Source organism: Phocoena phocoena, chromosome 3 (genome assembly GCF_963924675.1).
Source record: "Phocoena phocoena chromosome 3, mPhoPho1.1, whole genome shotgun sequence".
Lineage (NCBI taxonomy): Eukaryota > Metazoa > Chordata > Mammalia > Artiodactyla > Phocoenidae > Phocoena > Phocoena phocoena.
This window is the reverse complement of record NC_089221.1, coordinates 88,906,961-88,927,250: the sequence shown is the minus strand read 5'-3', so window position 1 is coordinate 88,927,250 and position 20,290 is coordinate 88,906,961. Positions and strand designations below refer to the sequence as shown.

The 20,290-nt window shown below is 39.8% G+C and overlaps 1 protein-coding gene across 1 annotated transcript in view; it reads left to right on the top strand.

Annotated features, from left to right (window-relative positions):
- Positions 1-1,067: 1,067 nt before the first annotated feature.
- FBXL17 (F-box and leucine rich repeat protein 17) overlaps positions 1,068-20,290 on the top strand; it is a 477,493-nt gene continuing 458,270 nt past the window's right edge. The window contains exons 1-3 of the mRNA XM_065875233.1: positions 1,068-2,069; positions 12,965-13,087; positions 16,662-16,919. Of these exons, the coding sequence (XP_065731305.1) occupies positions 1,068-2,069; positions 12,965-13,087; positions 16,662-16,919 (1,383 nt within the window). The remainder of the gene's footprint in view (positions 2,070-12,964; positions 13,088-16,661; positions 16,920-20,290) is intronic.

Genomic DNA, 20,290 nt, shown 5'->3' with positions numbered 1-20,290 from the left:
TGCAGCCTGGGATGTTGGATGACTAACTGGGTTGAAAAAACTTTATCTTTCTGGTGTGTATAAATAATTTGATATATGCTTTCATTCTGAAATAAAGTTATGGAAAGTCAGTAGTCTGTCGCAAGCAACAAGTATGCAAACAAGTGGAGAAACACTACAGAGCCGTACTACCTGCTGTTAGCTCCTTACGTGAGAACTAGAGTCCTCACCAGCCCAGGGCCGCGCATCTGCCACTCCACCCGAGGGGCCGCCGGGGACCCAAGTCGGCCTTCAGGCGGAATCGAGTTTACCTATTCTTCCTGGCCCGGGTCTCCGAGTCGGGAGGTGGGGGTGAAAGAAAGAGCCGAGCGGCTCCCGGCCAATGGCAGTCCTTGAACTTATACCTAGAGACGTCAGCGCGGCAGTGCAAACGGATGCCACACAGCTGGCTCGGAAGCGTCTCCTCCCGCCCCACAAAAGGGGCGTGGGCTACGCGAAACCTTGGGCGATGGGAGGGAAGGGCGCGCGCAGCTCCCCGCGAGCCCCGCACCCTCGCCGGCCCGCTTCCCAGCAGTCCCCACCCGTCCCGGGTGAGCAGCCGGGCGCCCGCGCCCCCGCCCCGAGCGCGCCGCTACCGCGGCTCCGCCCCCTCCCCGAGTAGGTCGCGCGCTCCTGCGGCTCCGAGCTGTGTCGCGGGCGCGCGCGCCGCCAGCAGAGCCGCAGTTAAAATGGTCCGAGCCGGACCCCGCGTTCCCCCTGCAGCCTTACTGACTGACTGAGCCGGCAGGCTCGCTCCCTCCGTCGCGTCCCCAAAGCTCGCGCCCATCGTTCTCCCGGCTTCCCGGGGCAAAGCATGTAGCCCCCATCCGGCGCCAGGCCGGCCCGCAGCTGACGCCCACCCCCCCCCCCACCGTCGCGTGTGTGCCCGTGTGTGCGTGTGTGTGCGTGTGTGTGCGCAAGGCGGGCGACCCCGCCGCCCGCCGCGGGCCCGAGGCCCAGCCAGAGAGGGGCCTTCCTCGCTGCCGGGAGCCCGGCTGTCCGGGCCTCCCTACTTCTCTATCCCGGTCCCCCTCTTCGGGGCCTTCTATATGGGCCACCTTCTCTCGAAGGAGCCGCGTAACCGCCCAAGCCAGAAGAGGCCTCGCTGTTGCAGCTGGTGCCGCCGCCGCCGCCCTCTCCTCAGGCTGCCCCGCCGGACCCCGGCCAAGGCGCCCCCCCAGCCGGCGGCGCCCCGGAGCCGGGACTGCTTCTTCCGCGGGCCCTGCATGCTCTGCTTCATCGTGCACAGCCCCGGCGCGCCCGCCCCCGCCGGCCCAGAGGAGGAGCCGCCGCTCTCGCCGCCGCCGCCGCCGCCGCCGCGGGACGGGGCCTACGCCGCGGCCGCCTCCTCGCAGCACCTGGCGCGGCGCTACGCGGTCCTGGCCGCCGAGGACTGCGCCGCCGCCGCCCGCCGCTTCCTGCTATCCTCGGCCGCCGCCGCCGCCGCCGCCGCTGCTTCGGCCTCGTCGCCCGCCTCCTGCTGCAAAGAGCTGGGGCTGGCCGCGGCAGCCGCCTGGGAACAGCAGGGCCGGAGCCTCTTCTTGGCCAGCCTGGGGCCCGTGCGCTTCCTGGGGCCGCCTGCCGCCGTGCAGCTCTTCCGGGGGCCGCCGCCGCCGGCCGAGCCCCCGACGCCTCCCGAGATGGTGTGCAAGCGGAAGGGGGCCGGGGTCCCCGCCTGCACCCCCTGTAAGCAGCCCCGCTGTGGCGGGGGGGCCTGCGGCGGCGGCGGCGGCAGCGGAGGAGGAGGAGGACCTGCGGGGGGAGGCGCCTCGCCGCCGCGGCCCCCCGACGCCGGCTGCTGCCAGGGCCCAGAGCAGCCACCGCAGCCTCTTTGCTCCCAGCGCTCTTCTCCCACTTCGGAAGGTGCCCCCACAGAGGCCGGTGGGAACGCCGTCCGAGCGGGGGGCACCGCCCCCTCGCCCGCCCAGCAGCACCACGAATGCGGCGACGCGGACTGTCAGGAGACCCCCGAAAATCCGTGCGACTGTCATAGGGAGCCATCCCCCGAAACCCCAGACATCAATCAGCTGCCGCCATCCATCCTGCTCAAGGTGGGTCCGGGCGAGTGGCGCGGGGATGCTCGCTGTCCCCCAACCCCGGCCCCCGCCTCGGAGGTTTTCTCTCTCCTCCCTCTAAGCACGGAGGAGGGGGTTCCCTGACAGCCGGAGACGTCCGAAGGGGAGATTGGGAAGCCAATGGGGAGGATGCCTATGGCATATTATTGAAATAGAAAAACTTGCAGTCTACTAAATGTCTTTTAATAGCTTGGGTCTGTTGCGCATAATTCAGGGTTCATCTATTATTAGATTCCCAGGCCAGGGGTTTAGAAACTATTCGTAAGTTTTGTGTGAAATATTGTTTTATCACTTGAGCAGTTTACACTGACTGGGTGAAGACTTTGTATGTTAGTGTTTGAAAGTCTTCAAACAGTATTTTCAGGTTTGATAGCTGCTAGTTGATGTCAAAAACAGTTAATTTTATTGATCATTTACCATGATCAGGCACTGTGCCAGAGCTTTATATACATAATATCTCATTTAATCCTTCAGTTAACGTTGTGAGAGAAATATTGTTAACATCCTTACTTTATACAAGAAGAAACTGATATTTCAGTGCCATGTGCCTACAGTAGTAAGTCAGGCAGAAGTGGTCTTTGCTCCTACGGAGCTTACAGTCTAGTGGGGCTTGAAGAGGTTGAATGACTTGCCCAAGGTCACACACAGACAGTAAGGGGCAGATCTGGGGAATTTAGGCCTGCCTGACTTGAAAACCCTTTTATTTATGCTGTGTTGTATTACCTTTGTACATTTTAACCCTTACATAAAAGCATACAGATTACCAGAAGGTAAGGACAAATGTATTTTTTGTTGGGGGATAGATGAGTGGGGAAGAGGTAGGTGTCTTGTGGGAGCCTTGTCTCGCAACTACTAAGTAAAATTTGCAATTTTGTCAATGCTAGTGCTAGTCACTTAGTTATGTGATAGTTTGTAGTAAGCTATTATTAAAACGTTATTTTTTCCCTCATTTTCTCTCTTCTCTCCCACCCCCACATCTGCAGCTTTCTGAAGCTTAATAAATATAAACCCGCTTACTCAGTGTGGATGATATTTAAGACTAGATAGAAAAACCTAGATAAGAATTTGGCTACTTTTATTGTTACTGAAGTAAGTGTCATCAATTATAATTGTTGACAGTATAATTATATACTGTCAACAATATACTTTGATTAGACTTCTTGCATATTTGTAATCCTGTGTGTTTGGGTCTGTTTTATTGTGATATTAATATTTTTGTAAATGATATAGCAAAGGAGTGGGAAAGCTTACCTTTTCCTTGTGTCCAAATGTAATTGTTTAATTTACAGAGGTGTATTTTTGGAGGAGTAATTGCCACCTCTGTATGTTCAGGGTGTGCATTTTAGGGCAGAGGAAACATTCTTGAACCTTTTAAATTAGTGGATGACATGGACAAATTAAATATCAACGAATACTTGGTATAGAGGTTTGATTGCTGTCTTGTTTGGTAAGTAAAACTGTTTAAAAACAAAACAAAAACCAGGTACTTCCCACTTTCTACCTAAACCATTATTATTTCATGAAATAGAGAATATTAATACAAAAACAAAAGAAAGAAAAAAAGGTGGTAGGACATGATTTGATAATAAAGAGACTTATATAGAATAAGTTTATTTCATTTGCTACATTGTTCTTTTCCACATTTTTGCTAGGGACCGTTGAAAACCTGATCTAAGGGACATTTGGGGAAATTACTCATTAGACTTACCTATTGTGTTGGAGTATTTAGACATGTTATATAGATTTCCATTACTTGTATTAGAAACTTGGATAAAGATACTCTGTGTGGTTTTCATGGTCCTGGTGGTATTCTGCACAGAGTGAGTCAGACTGTCTGGAATGAATTGAAATCGAAGTTTTTTAGTGTTTACCAACTGAAGTAGAACTTTCGGGGATAAGGCTTTGGGGGGCAGAGGCTCTGTGACACAGGTAGTGTTCATTGCTCTATCTTCTCCCCTAAGTGCAGTGCCTGGCATTTAATAGCACTCAGTAAATATTGATGAACAAGTGAATGACCAGGTTTTTAGGAAGTCTGGGCTGAGACTCTGGGTGAATATGCCATGCCAGTAGGGAAGTCTCTAAGAAGTGTTTCTATCCTGAGTTGTTGTTTTGAGCCACAGTAGAGCCATTGGATGGTGAAGAGTTTCTGGCTCTGTTTAGGCGTGGAGAAGAGAAGACTTAGGGAGCTATGACAATTTTCTTTACAGTACCAGAGAGTTGTTGCATAGAGAGGCACAAATCCATTATCCCCATTAGAAAGTATGTCCTACTCCCCTGATAATGGGCGATAACTTCTATAATTGTATTGCTGCGGCCTTTGTACCAGAAGTTACTACAGTTGTAGAAAAGGGGGATGTGGAGGGGAGAGAGTTTGGGAGAGAGACGTGAGGAAATGTGATTCAAAGATGTTTTTAGGGAAGTTGACTCAAACTACCATACTTGCTCAGTTTTTTCCAGGTATGGCAACAGCAAAAGAAAACTAAATTCTTTCTACTGTGGTTCATAGGCAGATTTTTTGGCCCAATATCAATAGGGGTTTTTCTTTTTCAATTTTACTTTTATGTAAGAAGTATTACTTGCTTTAAAATATTCAAATAATGCCCGTAGAGCAAAAGTTGGCCTTGGTTCACCCCCTACTCTCCTACCTAGTTTTCTCTCCAGAGGTCACTAACCACTGTTATCAGTTTAGATTTTTCTTCTAGACTTGTACTGTGGAGTACAGTAGCCGCTAGCCACATGTTGCTATTTAAATTTAAAGTAGTTAAAATGAAATAAAATTTAAAATTCAGTTTCTCAGTCACAGTAGCTGCATTTCAGGGATCAGTAGTCATGCGTGGCTGGCAGCTACTGTACTGGACTGTGCAGTTCCAGAATATTTTTTTCTTTGTAGAGAGCCCTGTGTAAAACTTCATAGCCTTTCATAAATGGCATCAAAATGTACATGTTCTGCAATTGTTTTCATTAACAGTATGGTTTGGAGGTTTTTTTTTTATTAGTGAGTGTATGGTTTCCTTCATTCTTTTTAACTGTTGTATAGTATCCCATAGTATTATGCCATACTATATTTCAGTATGGTATAATTGGATGTTTTCAATTTATTACTATTGTAAACAATGCTAATAGATGTTTTCTATGCACATGTGGTCATTTTTCTAGGGTAGATTTCAAGAAGTGGAATTTCAGGGTTGAAGAATGTGATTCTCTGAAAATTTAAAAAGTCCTTTCTAACTATAGGAGCTCTGTAAAGATGAAATGAATTTTTTCTTAAAATGGTGAACTTCATTGGAAATCATAATTATGTAACTTCAGGAAGATACCTTTGAGGTCATCTTGTCACTCCCTACTTCTTATGCATGAAGAAACAGGCCTGTAGAAGTGATATGGCTTACCCCAAGACATTTCAGATAGTGAATGGCAGACCCTGGGCTAGAACCCAGCTCAGTGTTTCCAGGTTTAGAGATCTTTTCAACATATGGTGTAAAAGGGCTTAAATAGTCTTCTCTCAGAAATTTATGAAAGAGATTCCTGAATTAGGGAGTGGGGGGAAGCTTACACCAGCCAACATCTAACCATTATGAGTCAGAGGCTAATTTTATAATTGGGTCTGTAAGGTTGAATTGTGTCTTTAAATATTAGAAATTTGAGAAGCAGGGAATGGCTCTTCAAAGGTCAACTGTGGGAATAGCATTTTCTAAAGTACTTAAGCCTGTTACATATGATCTTGGACTGGTAAATGGATTGTTTTGGATCACATAAGCTAGCTTCAGTCTTTGCTACCTGTTGCCTTTATTACTTTAAGCAACCTTACCTACTGATATCACAATTAGATTTTTATATAGTGGATCCACTATAACAGTTTTACCAAATGATGGCAGTGGAATATTTTTCTTTAAGTAGTAGCTATTTGAGTAACTGGGTATTTTGAATCTATATTTAAATTTTAGAGGCTTTGTATGCTATATATTTAGATATCTTGCTCTCTGTCAGCAGACTATTTCTTTCCAAAGGAAACCAGGTGAGTGAGAGACCCAAAATCTATCACCACCATTAGAAAACCACTTCACCATGAATGCATCTCTGATAATGTATCAGTAGTTGTTAAATTTGTATTTTTATAGCTTTATTATGAACAGGTTGCTTTAGTGATCAAGGAAGAGTTTTATAAGAGAAGTGTGCTTTGGAGGAAAGCTTATGTATCTGATCTATTTTTTTCAAATATGAAAACAAGGATAAAAGCAATGACAATAGGAGTTGAAGAAAAAAAGTGATGTGACTTTTTAAAACTTTGAATGTAGATCACTAGTGGGTAAGAGGAGCTAAGTTACCTGTAGCTTTTCATGAGTGCTTTGACTTAAGGCTCCAGTACCAGATAAATTCTAGAAAGTATGGCTCTGGAGTTCTAGGGATGGTTTAGCCCGTGCTAAAATGGAGTGTCCTTAGGAAGTCAGGTTCAAGATTGTTCTTTGCTGGAGAATGCCTAGTAATCTTGGATAATTTAATCAAATCAGGCTACGAAAAGGTGAGATTTTTTTCTTCTCATTTTGAGAAGTCTATACATTTTGGTGCCTTGTAAGGAGTAGCTGTCAAGGGGAGTAACCTTAAGCTGTTCTTTACCAACTTAAGATACCAGGTTGTATAAATGATAGGGAGTGTAAGGGAAGATATGTGAAGGCAAATATGGAAGCATTTAATATTAAAATAAAAGTTTCTTAAAAAGTTACTTATCTTTGGTTAAATATCCTGTTTTATGCTTATCAAGAATCTTGAAGCAACAAACATATATTGTCCAGCACTGGGAAATACAGCCATTATTTTGTAATGACTTTAAATGGAGTATAACTGTAAAAATATTGAATCACTGTGTTGTACACCTGAAACTAATATAATATTGTGAATCAACTATACTTCAATTAGAAATAAAGAATCTTGCCCAAGTCTTGGCCACTTTGGTGTTCAAGTGATGTGGTAAGGGCATCCATGTGGTGGAAGAAGCTAGCAACAGTGACGGGAGATTGGTTACATACATACATACATGCATGCATTCCCTCACTCTGCCCTCTAAGAGGATCTTTGAGCAGCAATACCCAAGACAGTGAGTACACTTAGTGTCCAGATCTTAGCTTCTAAATATCATTCTCTGCTAAAAGGAATCAGTGTTCCTTGGAGAAATGACTGATTCCAGGGCTGGGACAAGTAAAGCACAAGATGAGCTTGGAATATTTTGAGCCAGAATGCAAGGAAGTGCTCAGAGAATAATGGAGATATGTCAAAAGAACACATTATTTCATAGTGTCTCCTCCCAAAATACTTTTAAAAAAGTCTTGTTTTATTGACTTTTGTGACTGGCTTTCGAATAAAACTTATTCTTGTGTAAATACCTGACTTTGCTATAGACTAATACTCTATGTAGTAACAGTTGGGGGTTTTATTAGTTTGCTGTGCTTTAAATTTTAATGATTAAATTGTGAGAAATTATTTTACAGATTAGGAAATAGTTTAAGAATCTGTGACTTCCCTATGGCTGTACGGTTAGAAAAATACCAGAAAGGGAATTCCCTGGAGGTCCAGTGGTTAGGACTCACCGCTTTCACTGCCGGGGCTCGGGTTCAATCCCGGGTCGGAGAACTAAGATCCCTGCAAGCCCCGTGTGGCCAAAAAAAAAAAAAAAAGTACCAGAAATATGTTTTGTGTCTCTGTTTTTCTAAATGGTGCTTTATTCAACAGACTGTTTAGTAAATTTTACTTTCAAGCTTTTGGCAAGCAATATAAGTAGAATATTTAAGAAAGAGGCAAGATATGGTGTACATAGGAAAAAAATTGAAAAGGCCAAAAAAGTTAAACTGACATAGAGAAGATAGTCAATATAAAATAGCTACACAGATTTACTTCTTATATTTCTATAACTTGCATGCTCGTAAGCCTTAACTCCTTTTTGTAGTAATATCTGATAGCAGATAAGATCTCTTCATCAAGAAAAGAAATGGCCAAATGTAGGTGTTGGCATGGTTGATTTTTAAGTACTATAAAGGTCTGTGGGATATGTATGACCAAATGTTAAGCAATGATACGTTCTCTGGAAGTTTTTTTAGTCTGAAATATCTTCTGATACCTTATGTCAATGCCTCAGTCAAAAATAGAATCTTCAAGTTTTAGAAATATTTGGATATTGGCCTGGTAGTGATTAGTTCAGATTATATCAGTAATATGGCTTGTACATTTTCTGGTAATTAATAGCTTAGTTGCATTGTCCAGATCTGCCAGTAAAGATTAAGAATATTAAGCATGTTTTCAACCCAGGTCCTGACTAGAAGTCATTGTTGTTTCCCAATATCCATTCGCCTTATATTATTTTTAGTAACAGTACCCATCGTGTTCTAGTTAGGCACATGATTACCTAACTAGAGACTTTCTTAGCCTCTCATATAGGGGTGGCTATGTGACTAAATATTGGATAATAGGATGTGAGTGGAAGCAATGTATATGACTTCCAGATCATACTATAAAAGGCAGCTGCTTGTCCTTTTGCTTCCTCTTCCCTTTTCCAGGGCTAGACCACCTGTATTAAAAGAGTAACCCATTTTCTACCCTATAAATTAGGGCAGTGATGAAAAAGCAACAAGATATAAGATGATAGATCCTTCGATCTAATACAGCGTTAGAGTACCTACTTGGCTTGGACTTCTGTCACGCTCAAGACATTGCTAACAGGCCTGTGTTAAAGTAAGCAATTTCCTGGCTTGATGCAAGTGCCATTTCAGTTTTTTCATTGTCATTTTTTCCTCTTTCTTATTTAGCAAAAATGTTCCAGGCCAGTCCTTTACAGACCTATGTTCTCTTTCTTCAAAGCAACCTTTGAAATGTTCTTTCTCTTGAATCTCAGATGATCCAGAGATAATTCAGAAATGCCTTTGACCATATAATCTTGAAACCAGTGAATAAATCTCATGCCTTAGTGTCTCCCACAGAAACCTAGGTACATGTGCACAGATGTTTGTTAAATGAGTTAAGAAAATAGCATGGTGCATAGTAGTTTTTTTCTGAGGAGTTAGGATAGGGGCGAGATAGCATTTTAATGACAGAAAGAAAAGTGGGAATATTTAAACACATGTTAGTTAATTATTTCTGTTTAACAAATTATGCAGTTTAAAACCACAAACATTACCTCATATTTTCTGTGGGTTAGAATCCCTTTGTGGCTTAGCTGGGTCCTTCTGATCCAAGGTCTCTTACGAGGTTATATTCAGGTGTTTGCTGGGGCTACTCGACTGGGACTTGAGAATTTTCACCCAAGCTTACTTGCATGGCTTTTGGCAGGCCTCAGGTCCTTACTGGCCGTTGGCCAGATGCTTAAGTTTCTTGCCATGCCATTTGGGCTTCTCCATAGGGCTAATCACATAGAGCAACAGAGTCAAGAACACTCAAAATGGAAGCCACAGTTTTCTTAATCTAATCTCTTCTGCCATACTCTGTTCATTAGAAGTGAGTCAGTAAATCCAGCTTACCCTCAAGAGGAGAGAATTACACAGGTGTAAATACCAGCAGGTGGGGTCATTGAGGGCCATTTTGTAGGTTGCCTACCACAAACCATATGCAAAGATCTATTAAATATGCATTGGTAGTTTAGCTGAGTATTTTGCCTTTTTACTTTTATCCATCTTTGCTGGTACTGGTTTTATCTTTACTCACTAATTTCCTTTCACCTGAATAAATAAGACCCATCTAGATCTATCTAGATTAGTCAATTTTGTGTTAATGATAACAATCCTCTCACTTTTACAAAGGAGAGAACTAAGGTTCAAAGAAGGTATGATCGAAAGTCGGACATATTTTAAACAAGGTGTTTCTTGGTTCCAGTGACTATGTTCCACAAATCTTCTCTTTGTTAAGGGACAAATTAGCCCTTTAAAGCCATGTAGTCCTTTAACCTTAAACAAATGATCTAGTCTCTCTAAATCTCTCTAAATTCTCTCATCTATAAAATGAGGGGAACAAGCATTAAAAATATCCACCAGAGAGGGACTTCCAGCTTTGGCTGCATGAAGAGTTTGGTGAATCCTCTCCACAAACACAAAATAAATATATATAAATTTTATATATATTATATATATATATATAAAATAACTGGGAAGAATTGCCCAAAACTATTTGGGCTTTGGAAATCGACCAAAAGCACACAACAAAATGAGACGCATTTATTCTTAGGTAAACTACTAGAGCTTCAGGTAAGAATAGTGGAGGTCTACACCACACTTGAATGAGGCCCCTACTGTACCCTCGAACCCCAGTACCTTTGGCAAGAATCAGGAGCTTGGAAAACCAGCAGCTTAGGTGTCTTAAGAGGGTAACTTAGTTTGGGGCAATAAGTAACAACCTGTGTTTGTCAACTAAAAGTGATGAACTTGTTAGGAAAAAAATGGTGAAAACCCACATATTTGCAAGTCTCATGTTGTGGTGCCAGTTGGGATGAGTGGGGGACGAGCTAGGAGTTTAACAGCCAGACCTTGGAAAAGAGAGAACCATAAAGGGATAATAAGCTCTTAACATATCCTTGGCTTACTCTGAAACTATGCATATGTGCAGGGGAGACTTGAGAGTATCTAGCAGAAAGCAAGGGCTAAAGCAGACTTGAGATGTTTGAGCATATCTTTGCCCAAATAACTAGCTGGAAACTAAGCAATTTGGACACAGGTTGACCTCCCTAGGAAGCCAGGCTAAAAAAAAAATATGAATAAGAATTAAAACTTGAGCAGAGACATTCAAACTTCAGGGGACTCATATCCTACCATTTAAGGCCAGGGAGATTAAAGTTGAAAAAAAATTCTGAAAAGTAAATCAAATTCCAGAGTTGCTACAATATGTTACCTAAAATGTCTGGTTTTGAATGAAAAATTGAGACATGTAAAGAGACAGAAAAAAATGGAACCTATACTGAGAGAAAAGAAAGCAGTTAATAGAAACTGAGTAGGCACAGATATTAGACTTAGCAGATAAAAACTTTAAACTGCTATTATAAACATGTTAAAAGAATGGAAGGAAACATGATTTAAATTACAGAAGAATATGATAACATTGACCCAACAAATGGGAAATCTCAGTATGAAGAAGTGGAAAGTATAAAAAAGTATTCTTTGATGCTGTTGCAAATAGAACTGCTTTCTTATTTCATTTCTGATTTGTTCATTGCTAGTATACAGAAATATTTGCTTATTAGCTCTAAATTTTTGTATGTATTTTTTTTCTGTATATAAGATCATGATATCTGTGACTATGGAACATTTTCATTCTTCCTTTCTAACCTGGATGCCTTTTATTTCTTTTCCTTACATAATTGCCCAGGCCAGAATCTCCAATACGATGTTGCATAGGAGTGGAGATGGTAGAAATCTTTTTCTTGTTCCTCATCTCAGGGGAAAACATTCAATCTTTCACTATTAGGTATAATGATAATTGTGGAACTTTTATAGATGCCATCTATCACATTAAGGAAGTTTCCTTTTATTCCTAGTTTTCTGAGTATTTTTTGTCAAGAAAGGGTATTGGAGTTTGTCAAATGCTTTTTCTGCATTAATTGAGTTGGTTGGGTTTTTTAAACCTTCATTTTATTAATATGGTTAAATGGATTAATATGTTAAATGGATTTATTTTTGCATGTTGAACCATCTTTGCATTCCTGGGATAGATCCCACTTGGCCATGGTGTATGATCCTTTTAATATGCTGCTGGATTCAGTTTGCTAATACAGTTGACCCTTGAACAACATGGATTTGAACTGTGCAGGTTTTCTTACATGCAGATTTCTTTTCAAGAGTAAATACTGTAGTACTACATGATCCTTGGTTGGTTGAATCCATGGGTGAGGAACCGCATATAGAGAGGGCCAACCAAAAGTGATACTTGGGTTTTCGACTGCATTGAGGGTCAACACCCCAAACCTCTGCATTGTTCAAGGGTCAAATGTATTTTGTTAGGATTGTTTGCATTTAAATTCATAAGGAACGTTGGTCTTTAGTTTTCTTGTGATGTTGGTCTATAGTTTTCTTGTGATGTTTTTGGCTTTGGTATGAGGGTAATGCTAACCTCATAGAATGAATTAGCAAGGGTTCCCTCATGCTCCAATTTTGGGAAGAATTTAAGAAGAATTTGTATTTGTTCTTCTTTAAATATATCACTATTGAGGCCATCTGGTCCTTGGTCTTTCTTTGTTAGAAGTTTTTATATTACTGATTTAATATTTCTACTTGTTATAGGTCTATTCAAATTTTCTATTTCTTCTGAGTCAGTTTTTTGTAGTTTTTATGTTTCTAGAAGTTTGTTTCCTTTAGGTTATCTAATTTGTTGGCATACAGTGTTCATAATATTCTCTTATAATTCTGTTTTTGTAAGGCTGGTAATAATGTCTCTATTTATTCATGATTTTAGTAATTTGAGTGTTTGCTTTTTTTTCCCTCTCTTGGTTGTGTTCTTAGCTTCTCCCATATCATACTTCCTCTTTAGGACAGTCCATAACAATGACTCTTTTAATAATGGCCACTTGTACTTAAGATGGTTTTCTGTTTTTAAAGTTGATTTTTCATGGCTGGAAAGGCGGCCACCCCCTTGCCTGTTGTGCACCCTCGCCCTTCACACAACACACTTTCATAGGGAACCTGGTGCTAAACCATTCGTAGATGACCTGCTTCTGGGTCAGGGTGTCTTACATAGCAGAGCAGCTCCCTCACTGCGATCTATTTAAAGTCAGCCCTCGACAGAAAGGATAAATTAAAAAAAAAAAAAAAAAAAAAAAAAAGGGTAATTTTTTCTAACTGATGAAGACCTTTTCATTGCCTTTAAAATTTTTAGCGCATATTATGTGGTTCCTTTTTTATTCACAGATATTTTCCAATTTATCCCTGGATGAGCGTTGCCTTTCTGCATCATTGGTTTGCAAGTACTGGCGTGACCTTTGTTTAGATTTCCAGTTTTGGAAGCAGCTGGATCTTAGTAGTCGTCAGCAGGTATGGATTCTAATTCTAAAGAAACACTCAGGTTGACCTATTCAAAAAATATCTTTTTCCTCCTCAGAAATCACTTCTTTCACGCTGTTTTTCAAGATAGTTCAAATGACTGTAATCTATAATTCTGTGCTTTAGTAATTTTTTTTCAAATTCAAGTTGAAGCTAGGTTCCTATGATGAAGAATACATTTTTTAGTTTGGATTGGTAATTTTGGGTTGGTTCTTAATCCTCTTTGTCTTAGTCCTCTTCATCCCCCCCCTCAGTTTTTACTACCTTTAAAAAGAGTTATTAAACTTTTCATTTTTTGGAGGGGTCATTTTACAAATATTAGTTTAATAGTAGAAAATAAGGCAGACATTTACATAGTGCTGCTGATGTGCCATGTACATACTGTTCAGTGAGCTTTATATGTATTTATTTGATCAACCAACTTATGAGTTGATACTATCATTATCCCTATTAATTTATTATTATACTTTTCATAACAGTATACTTATAATGTTATTTTGTGTGAAGAAATGGAAGCAAAATGGAATAAGATAACTCATTTTGTTTTAATTTTCATTTTGATGAATTTTCTAATCCTCCCCATTGCCCGACTGCCAATATGTTTATATGGTGGCATAAATTAGGAAAGAAGATAGTTAATAGTGCTTATTACAAATAATTTGTTGGACGTGTTAAATTCTTCCCTTAAACTTGGTTTTCAGTGCTTGGCATTGGAAACATAAAAAAGATATCCAATAAGAATAGGATTTTATTAGACTACTAAACCTGCTTTAAATCCTTCCATGATATTGTTAGTGATGGGCTGCTAAATGTTTAACAGCTGGCTTTCAAAAACAAATGAGCAAAGAAAAAGCCCTGATTTGTTATATTTTCCAGTTTTTGTTGTACAAATATTTTCACCATGACCCATTTCAAGCTACCAATGTGATGTCACTGAATGTAGTGATATGACTGACTTCGAAAGTGGTATATACTATAGACTTGTGATTTGGTACAAGCCAACTCCAACACACCAGTGGTAGCATTTGTGAGTGTTTATAAACACATGTACTTTAAACAAAATAAGCAAGTTCCTGAGCATTTGTGTATGAGTTTTCTTTTTGTTTTACTGCCTCATTGGTAAGAGGTTAAGACAGTTATAGAATTAGTCATTTACCTGTCCAGGTTCATGAAATTTGTGTCCAGGGGGAATGGTGAATATTTAGTTAGTTGTGGCTGGTACAGTGGAGAGAGGTAACGTGAAGTAATCCATTGGCTCTTTACTTCATTAGTCTTGGTTGTCTGAGCTATTTGTTACAAACTCAGACTAAGAAGAGCTTTTCCCCTCTCCTGGTAGTTAGATCTGGAGGTGAAAAAAGAAAAAAAAAAAAAAGAGAGGTATGCTGTTTCCAACAAGCGTAAACAAAGGTATTTTCAACCTTGGCTCTTACTCCTTGTATCCCTCAACATTCCAATTCTTTCCTTTTTCCTTTCTTTTTTTTTTTTCAAATAAATTTATTTATTTATTTATTTTTGGCTGCGTTGGGTCTTCGTTGCTGTGTGTGGGCTTTCTCTAGTTGTGGTGGCCGGGGGCTACTCTTCATTGCGGTGCATGGGCTTCTCGTTGTTGCAGTGGCTTCTCTTGTTGCAGAGCACGGGCTCTAGGTGCGCAGGCTTCAGTAGTGGCACGCGGGCTCAGTAGTTGTGGCTCGTGAGCTCTAGAGTGCAGGCTCAGTAGTTGTGGTGCATGGGCTTAGTTGCTCTGTGGCATATGGGATCTTCCCAGACCAGGGCTCAAACCTGTGTCCCCTGCATTGATGGGCGGATTCTTAACCACTGCGCCACCAGGGAAGCCCTTCTTTTTCCTTTCTAAATTTCATCATGTGCATTTTCTCTCATCATTATTTTTGCACAAAAGACTTGAATAATGTTAACTCTGTTTTCTTTTTTTGGAAATATGATTGGGCAGGGAATGTGTAGAGGTTGGTTTCTAAAATTTGTTTAAAGAATTGAGATGGCCATATGAATTTTTCAGCAGATGAATTTTAAGGTTACTTACAGGTAGCTTTGAGTCTTCCGAGAAAAACTTTTTTTTTTTTTTTTTTTGCGGTACACGGGCCTCTCACTGTTGTGGCCTCTCCTGTTGCGGAGCACAGGCTCCGGACGCGCAGGCTCAGCAGCCATGGCTCACGGACCCAGCCGCTCTGCGGCATGTGGGATCTTCTCGGACTGGGGCACAAACCCATGTCCCCTGCATCGGCAAGCAGACTCTCAACCACTGCGCCACCAGGGAAGCCCGAGAAAAACTTTTTTTAAATGGACTTTTCTATGAAGTCTTCAGTGTGCTGAAACCCAAAATGATATATTGTCTAAGCTATGGATTTAGTTATATGTAATGTATTCTGATAAAAGTAGTAAAACAATTGAAATGTATATACTTTGGTAGGTATCATCTCATAATAAGTGTGAAAAGTCAAGAGTCATACATCATGATGGCTGATATATACTATTTGTTGGGTTAAAAACAGAACCAACTCCAAATCTCAATACAATTTTGTTTGTGGGGAGTTTTTGGTGATTTTGAAAGTTTAAAGTATGTTTTCCTAATAAGGATAGATTTTTAGGCGTTTAATGAAAACTAACACATACATTATCACTTGGTGTTTTCTGACACCAAATCTGTGTTTTTTTCCATTCTGACAACAAATTCTCTGACACCAAATGCGTGTCCAACAATTCAGTTCAATTATGACACTAACTCCTGGAGTTAGTGCAGACCTCACAGGTTAAGGGCTCAGTCCCATAAGACTGTCTCCACTTCATATGCCAGTCACAAGTTCTAGGAGTCACCTATACTTTTGACTGACCAGCTGTAAATTTGGAAGTTCCCCCAACCCCCTCCTTAGGTGTGATCATTTGCTAGAATGATCACAACTCAGGAAAATACTATGTTCACTGATTTATTATAGAGGATGTAAACCAGGACCAGCCAAATGGAAAATATGCATAGGGCAAGGTATGGGGGGAGAGAGTTTGGAGTTTCTATATTGTTTACATCCACATTGACCTCCCAGCACTTTGATGTATTCACCAACCCAGAAGCCCTTCAAATCTCAGTGTTCAAGAGTTTTTATAATCCAGTCTCCAGCTCCCCTTCCCTCCCAGGAAATCGGAGGATGGGGCTGAAAGTTTCCACCCTCTAATCACATGGTGTTTGGTCTTTCTGGTGACCAGCCCCCATCCTGAAGCTATCTAGGGGCCCCAACTTAAGTCATTTCATTAGTATAAACTCAGGCATGGTAAAAGGGGCTTGTTAAAAATAACAAAACACATTCCTGTCACTCAGGAAATGCCTAGAACTTTAGGAGCTCTGTTCCAGGAACTGGAGACAAAGACCAAATATATTTTTTTATTATACCACAGTTCTTATTATGCTTTAATATTAAGTAAGAAGGTTTTCTTTTCATTGTGGTTTTCATGCTATAATCTAATTATTATTTATTGGGGAGAATTTAATAAAAGAATAGAATGTAAGTTTCTACTTTTAGCAGATTTTTAAATTTATTGCTTTTCTTCTCTCTCATAGGTCACTGATGAATTATTGGAAAAAATTGCATCAAGAGGTCAAAATATAATTGAAATCAACATTTCTGATTGTCGCAGTATGTCTGATACTGGCGTGTGTGTTCTAGCATTTAAGTGTCCTGGACTTCTTAGGTATACAGCCTACAGGTGTAAACAGCTTTCTGACACCTCTATTATTGCGGTTGCTTCTCACTGTCCTTTACTTCAGAAAGTTCATGTAGGCAACCAGGACAAACTTACTGATGAAGGACTCAAACAGGTAAATTTTAGCATCTATAAAATGGTTTTACTTGTATTAACTCAACATTGTTTTCTTGCAGCAACACTTTGAAAGATTGCTATGTTGTAGCAACATACATAGCAACATACATATTGTAATGTTCAGAGACTAAAATAAGTCATCCTTTTTATGTATCTATGAATATTTGGGTTAGTGAACTAGAGTGCCATGGCTGTAATTGATAAATTAACTTTTTTGTGTTTTATAATAAGTGCCTGAACTTCTTTGACCAGCCATTTTATTAATTTATTCCTTTGTTACTCCAATTTTATGCGAAATTTTGCTTTAGGTAACAGCAGTATGCAGTTTGGGTCAGCATGAGGTTTTAAAAATTAACTTTTAATTCCTCTTTTATGTTACTAGATGACATGCTTACATGTTTTAAAATATCTTTTAAATGGAAGTCCAAGTTAAGGAGTATAAAATGAAGAAAAAGATGGTAATTACCTATATTAGGTGCAATAATTGGATTAAATATAGTATCATGTGTATTTTCTGGTTGATTCACTTTCTTTGGAAATGGTATTTAAGGTTTCTTGTCTCAAAGTGGATATTGAATGGATTGTATGTGCCAGTCCCTGAATTTGTGAATATTTTGAATATTTAGTAATGTTCCCTCTATTGTACTAGGCACTTCTTGTAGTTTTTATTTAACCTTTGAAATAACTTTGTGGAAATAGTTGATTTAAACTCATTTTGTAAAGGGAGAGATTAAGGCTTAGAGAGATTAAGAAACTTGCCTAATGTGTAGTAGACAGTGGAGCTGGGATTTGAAGCTTGGATTCTCCAAAGCCCTACTGCCCTACAGTCTTTCCATTTTTTCCATGCCAATAGACTGTACTCTTCTAGACCTTGAATAAAGGAGCCTGTTCCATGAGGGCAGAGGCTATGCACATTTACCACTCTACCCACAGTGCCCTTGGCAAACATTTGTTGAAAGAAAGAATTAATAATTTCACTCAAGAACTTTGTCAGAACTATTTTTTAAGTTGAGAATAGAGATGTAGTCCTAATAGTTCCCAGGAAAAGCAGAGTATCAGTAAAGTCCTAGACTTAAGTCTGATCTGAGACGAAGTCAGAAATAATATGAAGATCCCTAAATTTATTGATTTATTTAAATATTTATTTATTTATTTGGCTGTGCCGGGTCTTAATTGCAGCACATGGGATGTTCATTGCCACGTGTGAGATCTTTGTTGCGGCATGCAGGATCTTTTTAGTTGCAGCATGCAGGATCTTTTTAATTGCAGCATGTGGGATCTTTTAGTTGTGGCATGCAGGCTCTTAGTTGCCGCATGTGGGATCTAGTTCCCTGACCAGGGATCAAACCCGGGCCCCCTGCATTGGGAGCACGGAGTCTTAACCACTGGGCCACGAGGGAAGTCCCTGAAGATCCCTAAATTTAAACACTGCATATGAATTAACTGAAAGCTCAGTATTAGAAGAAATTTGGAAAGACTATCCTAAATAGTACTAGGTATGTCAATCCAATTTATGTGTTAAGAATCCTGCAATTTATAAGGGAGCCTATTTTGTCTGCTCAGGCTAATTGTGCAACAACAGTCTTACCTGTTGTAATATTTGTCCTGATCTATTTCTGCTATGTACAGGATTATTCACTAACAAAGCATTTTATGAAGTTCTTAAGTCTGTTAAAACAAATTAATTTTTGAGGTAAATTATAAATTTTATAGACATGGCGTGATTTTTTTGTGACGGAAATTTCCCAGCAAGTTATACTTCACAATGAAACATTTAAAAAGTCTATGTATTTATTAAGAAATGGATTAAATTTGCTATATATTTAAATCTGATATAACACAAATAGGTACCAGTTGACCAGAGTGCCAAGTGTGTTCCTTGTAAAAATAAGGTCATATTTATGGTTGAAATAGAGGGAAACTAAAAAGTTCTTTAAGGAACAAGACAATATGCCAGTTAAGTATTATGAATTTATCTAATATTTACAGCTTTGAGACTAATTATGTAAATCTTCCCTAGAATGTGAGGTATTTTGGAGCCCATTAATTTATGATAAATTAGATGTTTGCTTCAGATTTTTATGGTTTCTGAATTAGTTATATATGAAGTAATAATCTGATAAAAGTAGTAAAATAAATCTTTTTCATTCTAAGTAATTTTTAAAAGTAATTGCATATGAACCTCATTGCAGTACAATGAGTAATCCTTTCCTATGCTTAAGATGGTGCTGTGGTAGGGTGTGTCCTCTTTTAGCCTCTTTCTTCTGTTGGGATAGTGTTACGGTATAGTAGAAAGAGAATGGCTTTCATATATACACAAAATAGAAGTAAAAATTTTATGAAGTAATATATAGCCTTATGAACAGTGCAGTTGATATTTTCTATTCTGTACTATTATGTTAAATAAATGTTGATCTTGATCCACTCAGTAAATTAATTTCATGACCCAGTGATATTTGATAAGCTCTGATGTGGACTACATTATACTTTTAGTGAATTAACAACTTAAAAATGTATAATAAAGTTTCAAAAGGCCTAGTATGGAGCTTTCATAATTGATTAATTTTCCTGGTATTTTTTTCTTTTTTACTCTTAAACATAGCAATTGATTGAATTGTTGCTTCTGTAGAGCAAGTTGAAAGGTTTGGAAAGCATGGACAGAGAACTAAAGGAATTCAAGAAAATGATGCATGAACAAAATGAGAATAGCAATAAAGAGCTAGAAAGTATAAAAAGGAATGAAATAGGAATTTTTGGTGCTGAAAAGTATAATTACTGATATAAAAAATTTAGTAGAAGGATTTAGCATCAAATGTGAGCAGGCGGAAGAAAGACTCAGTGAACCTGGATAGGACAAATGAAATGATCATGTCTGAGGAGCAGAAAGAAGAAAGAATGAAGGAAAGTGAACAGAGTCTAAGGGACCTGTGGGATACCATAAAGTGAAGGGAGAGTGAAAGAGGCAGAAAGAGTATTTTAAGAAATGATATGGCCCAAACTGTTCAAATTTGGTGAAAGACATGAATCTATACATCCAAGAAACTCAGTGAACTCCAAGCAGGATGATTTCAAAGGGGCCTACATTAAAACACATAATAGTCTAATTTTCAAAAACTAGAGCCAAAGAGAATCTTGAAAGCAACAGAGAAGTGATTCATAGCATACAAGGGATCCTCAATAGGATTAACAACTGATTTCTCATCAGAAACCATGGAAGCCAGAAAGCAGTTGGCTAACATATTTAAAGTGTTGAAGGAACAATGTCAACCAAGAACTCTGTATCTGGCAAAACTGTTCTCCAAGAATAAAGGTGACGTTAAGATATTCCCAGGTAAACAAAAACTGAGGAAGTTCGTTTGTAGACTTGCC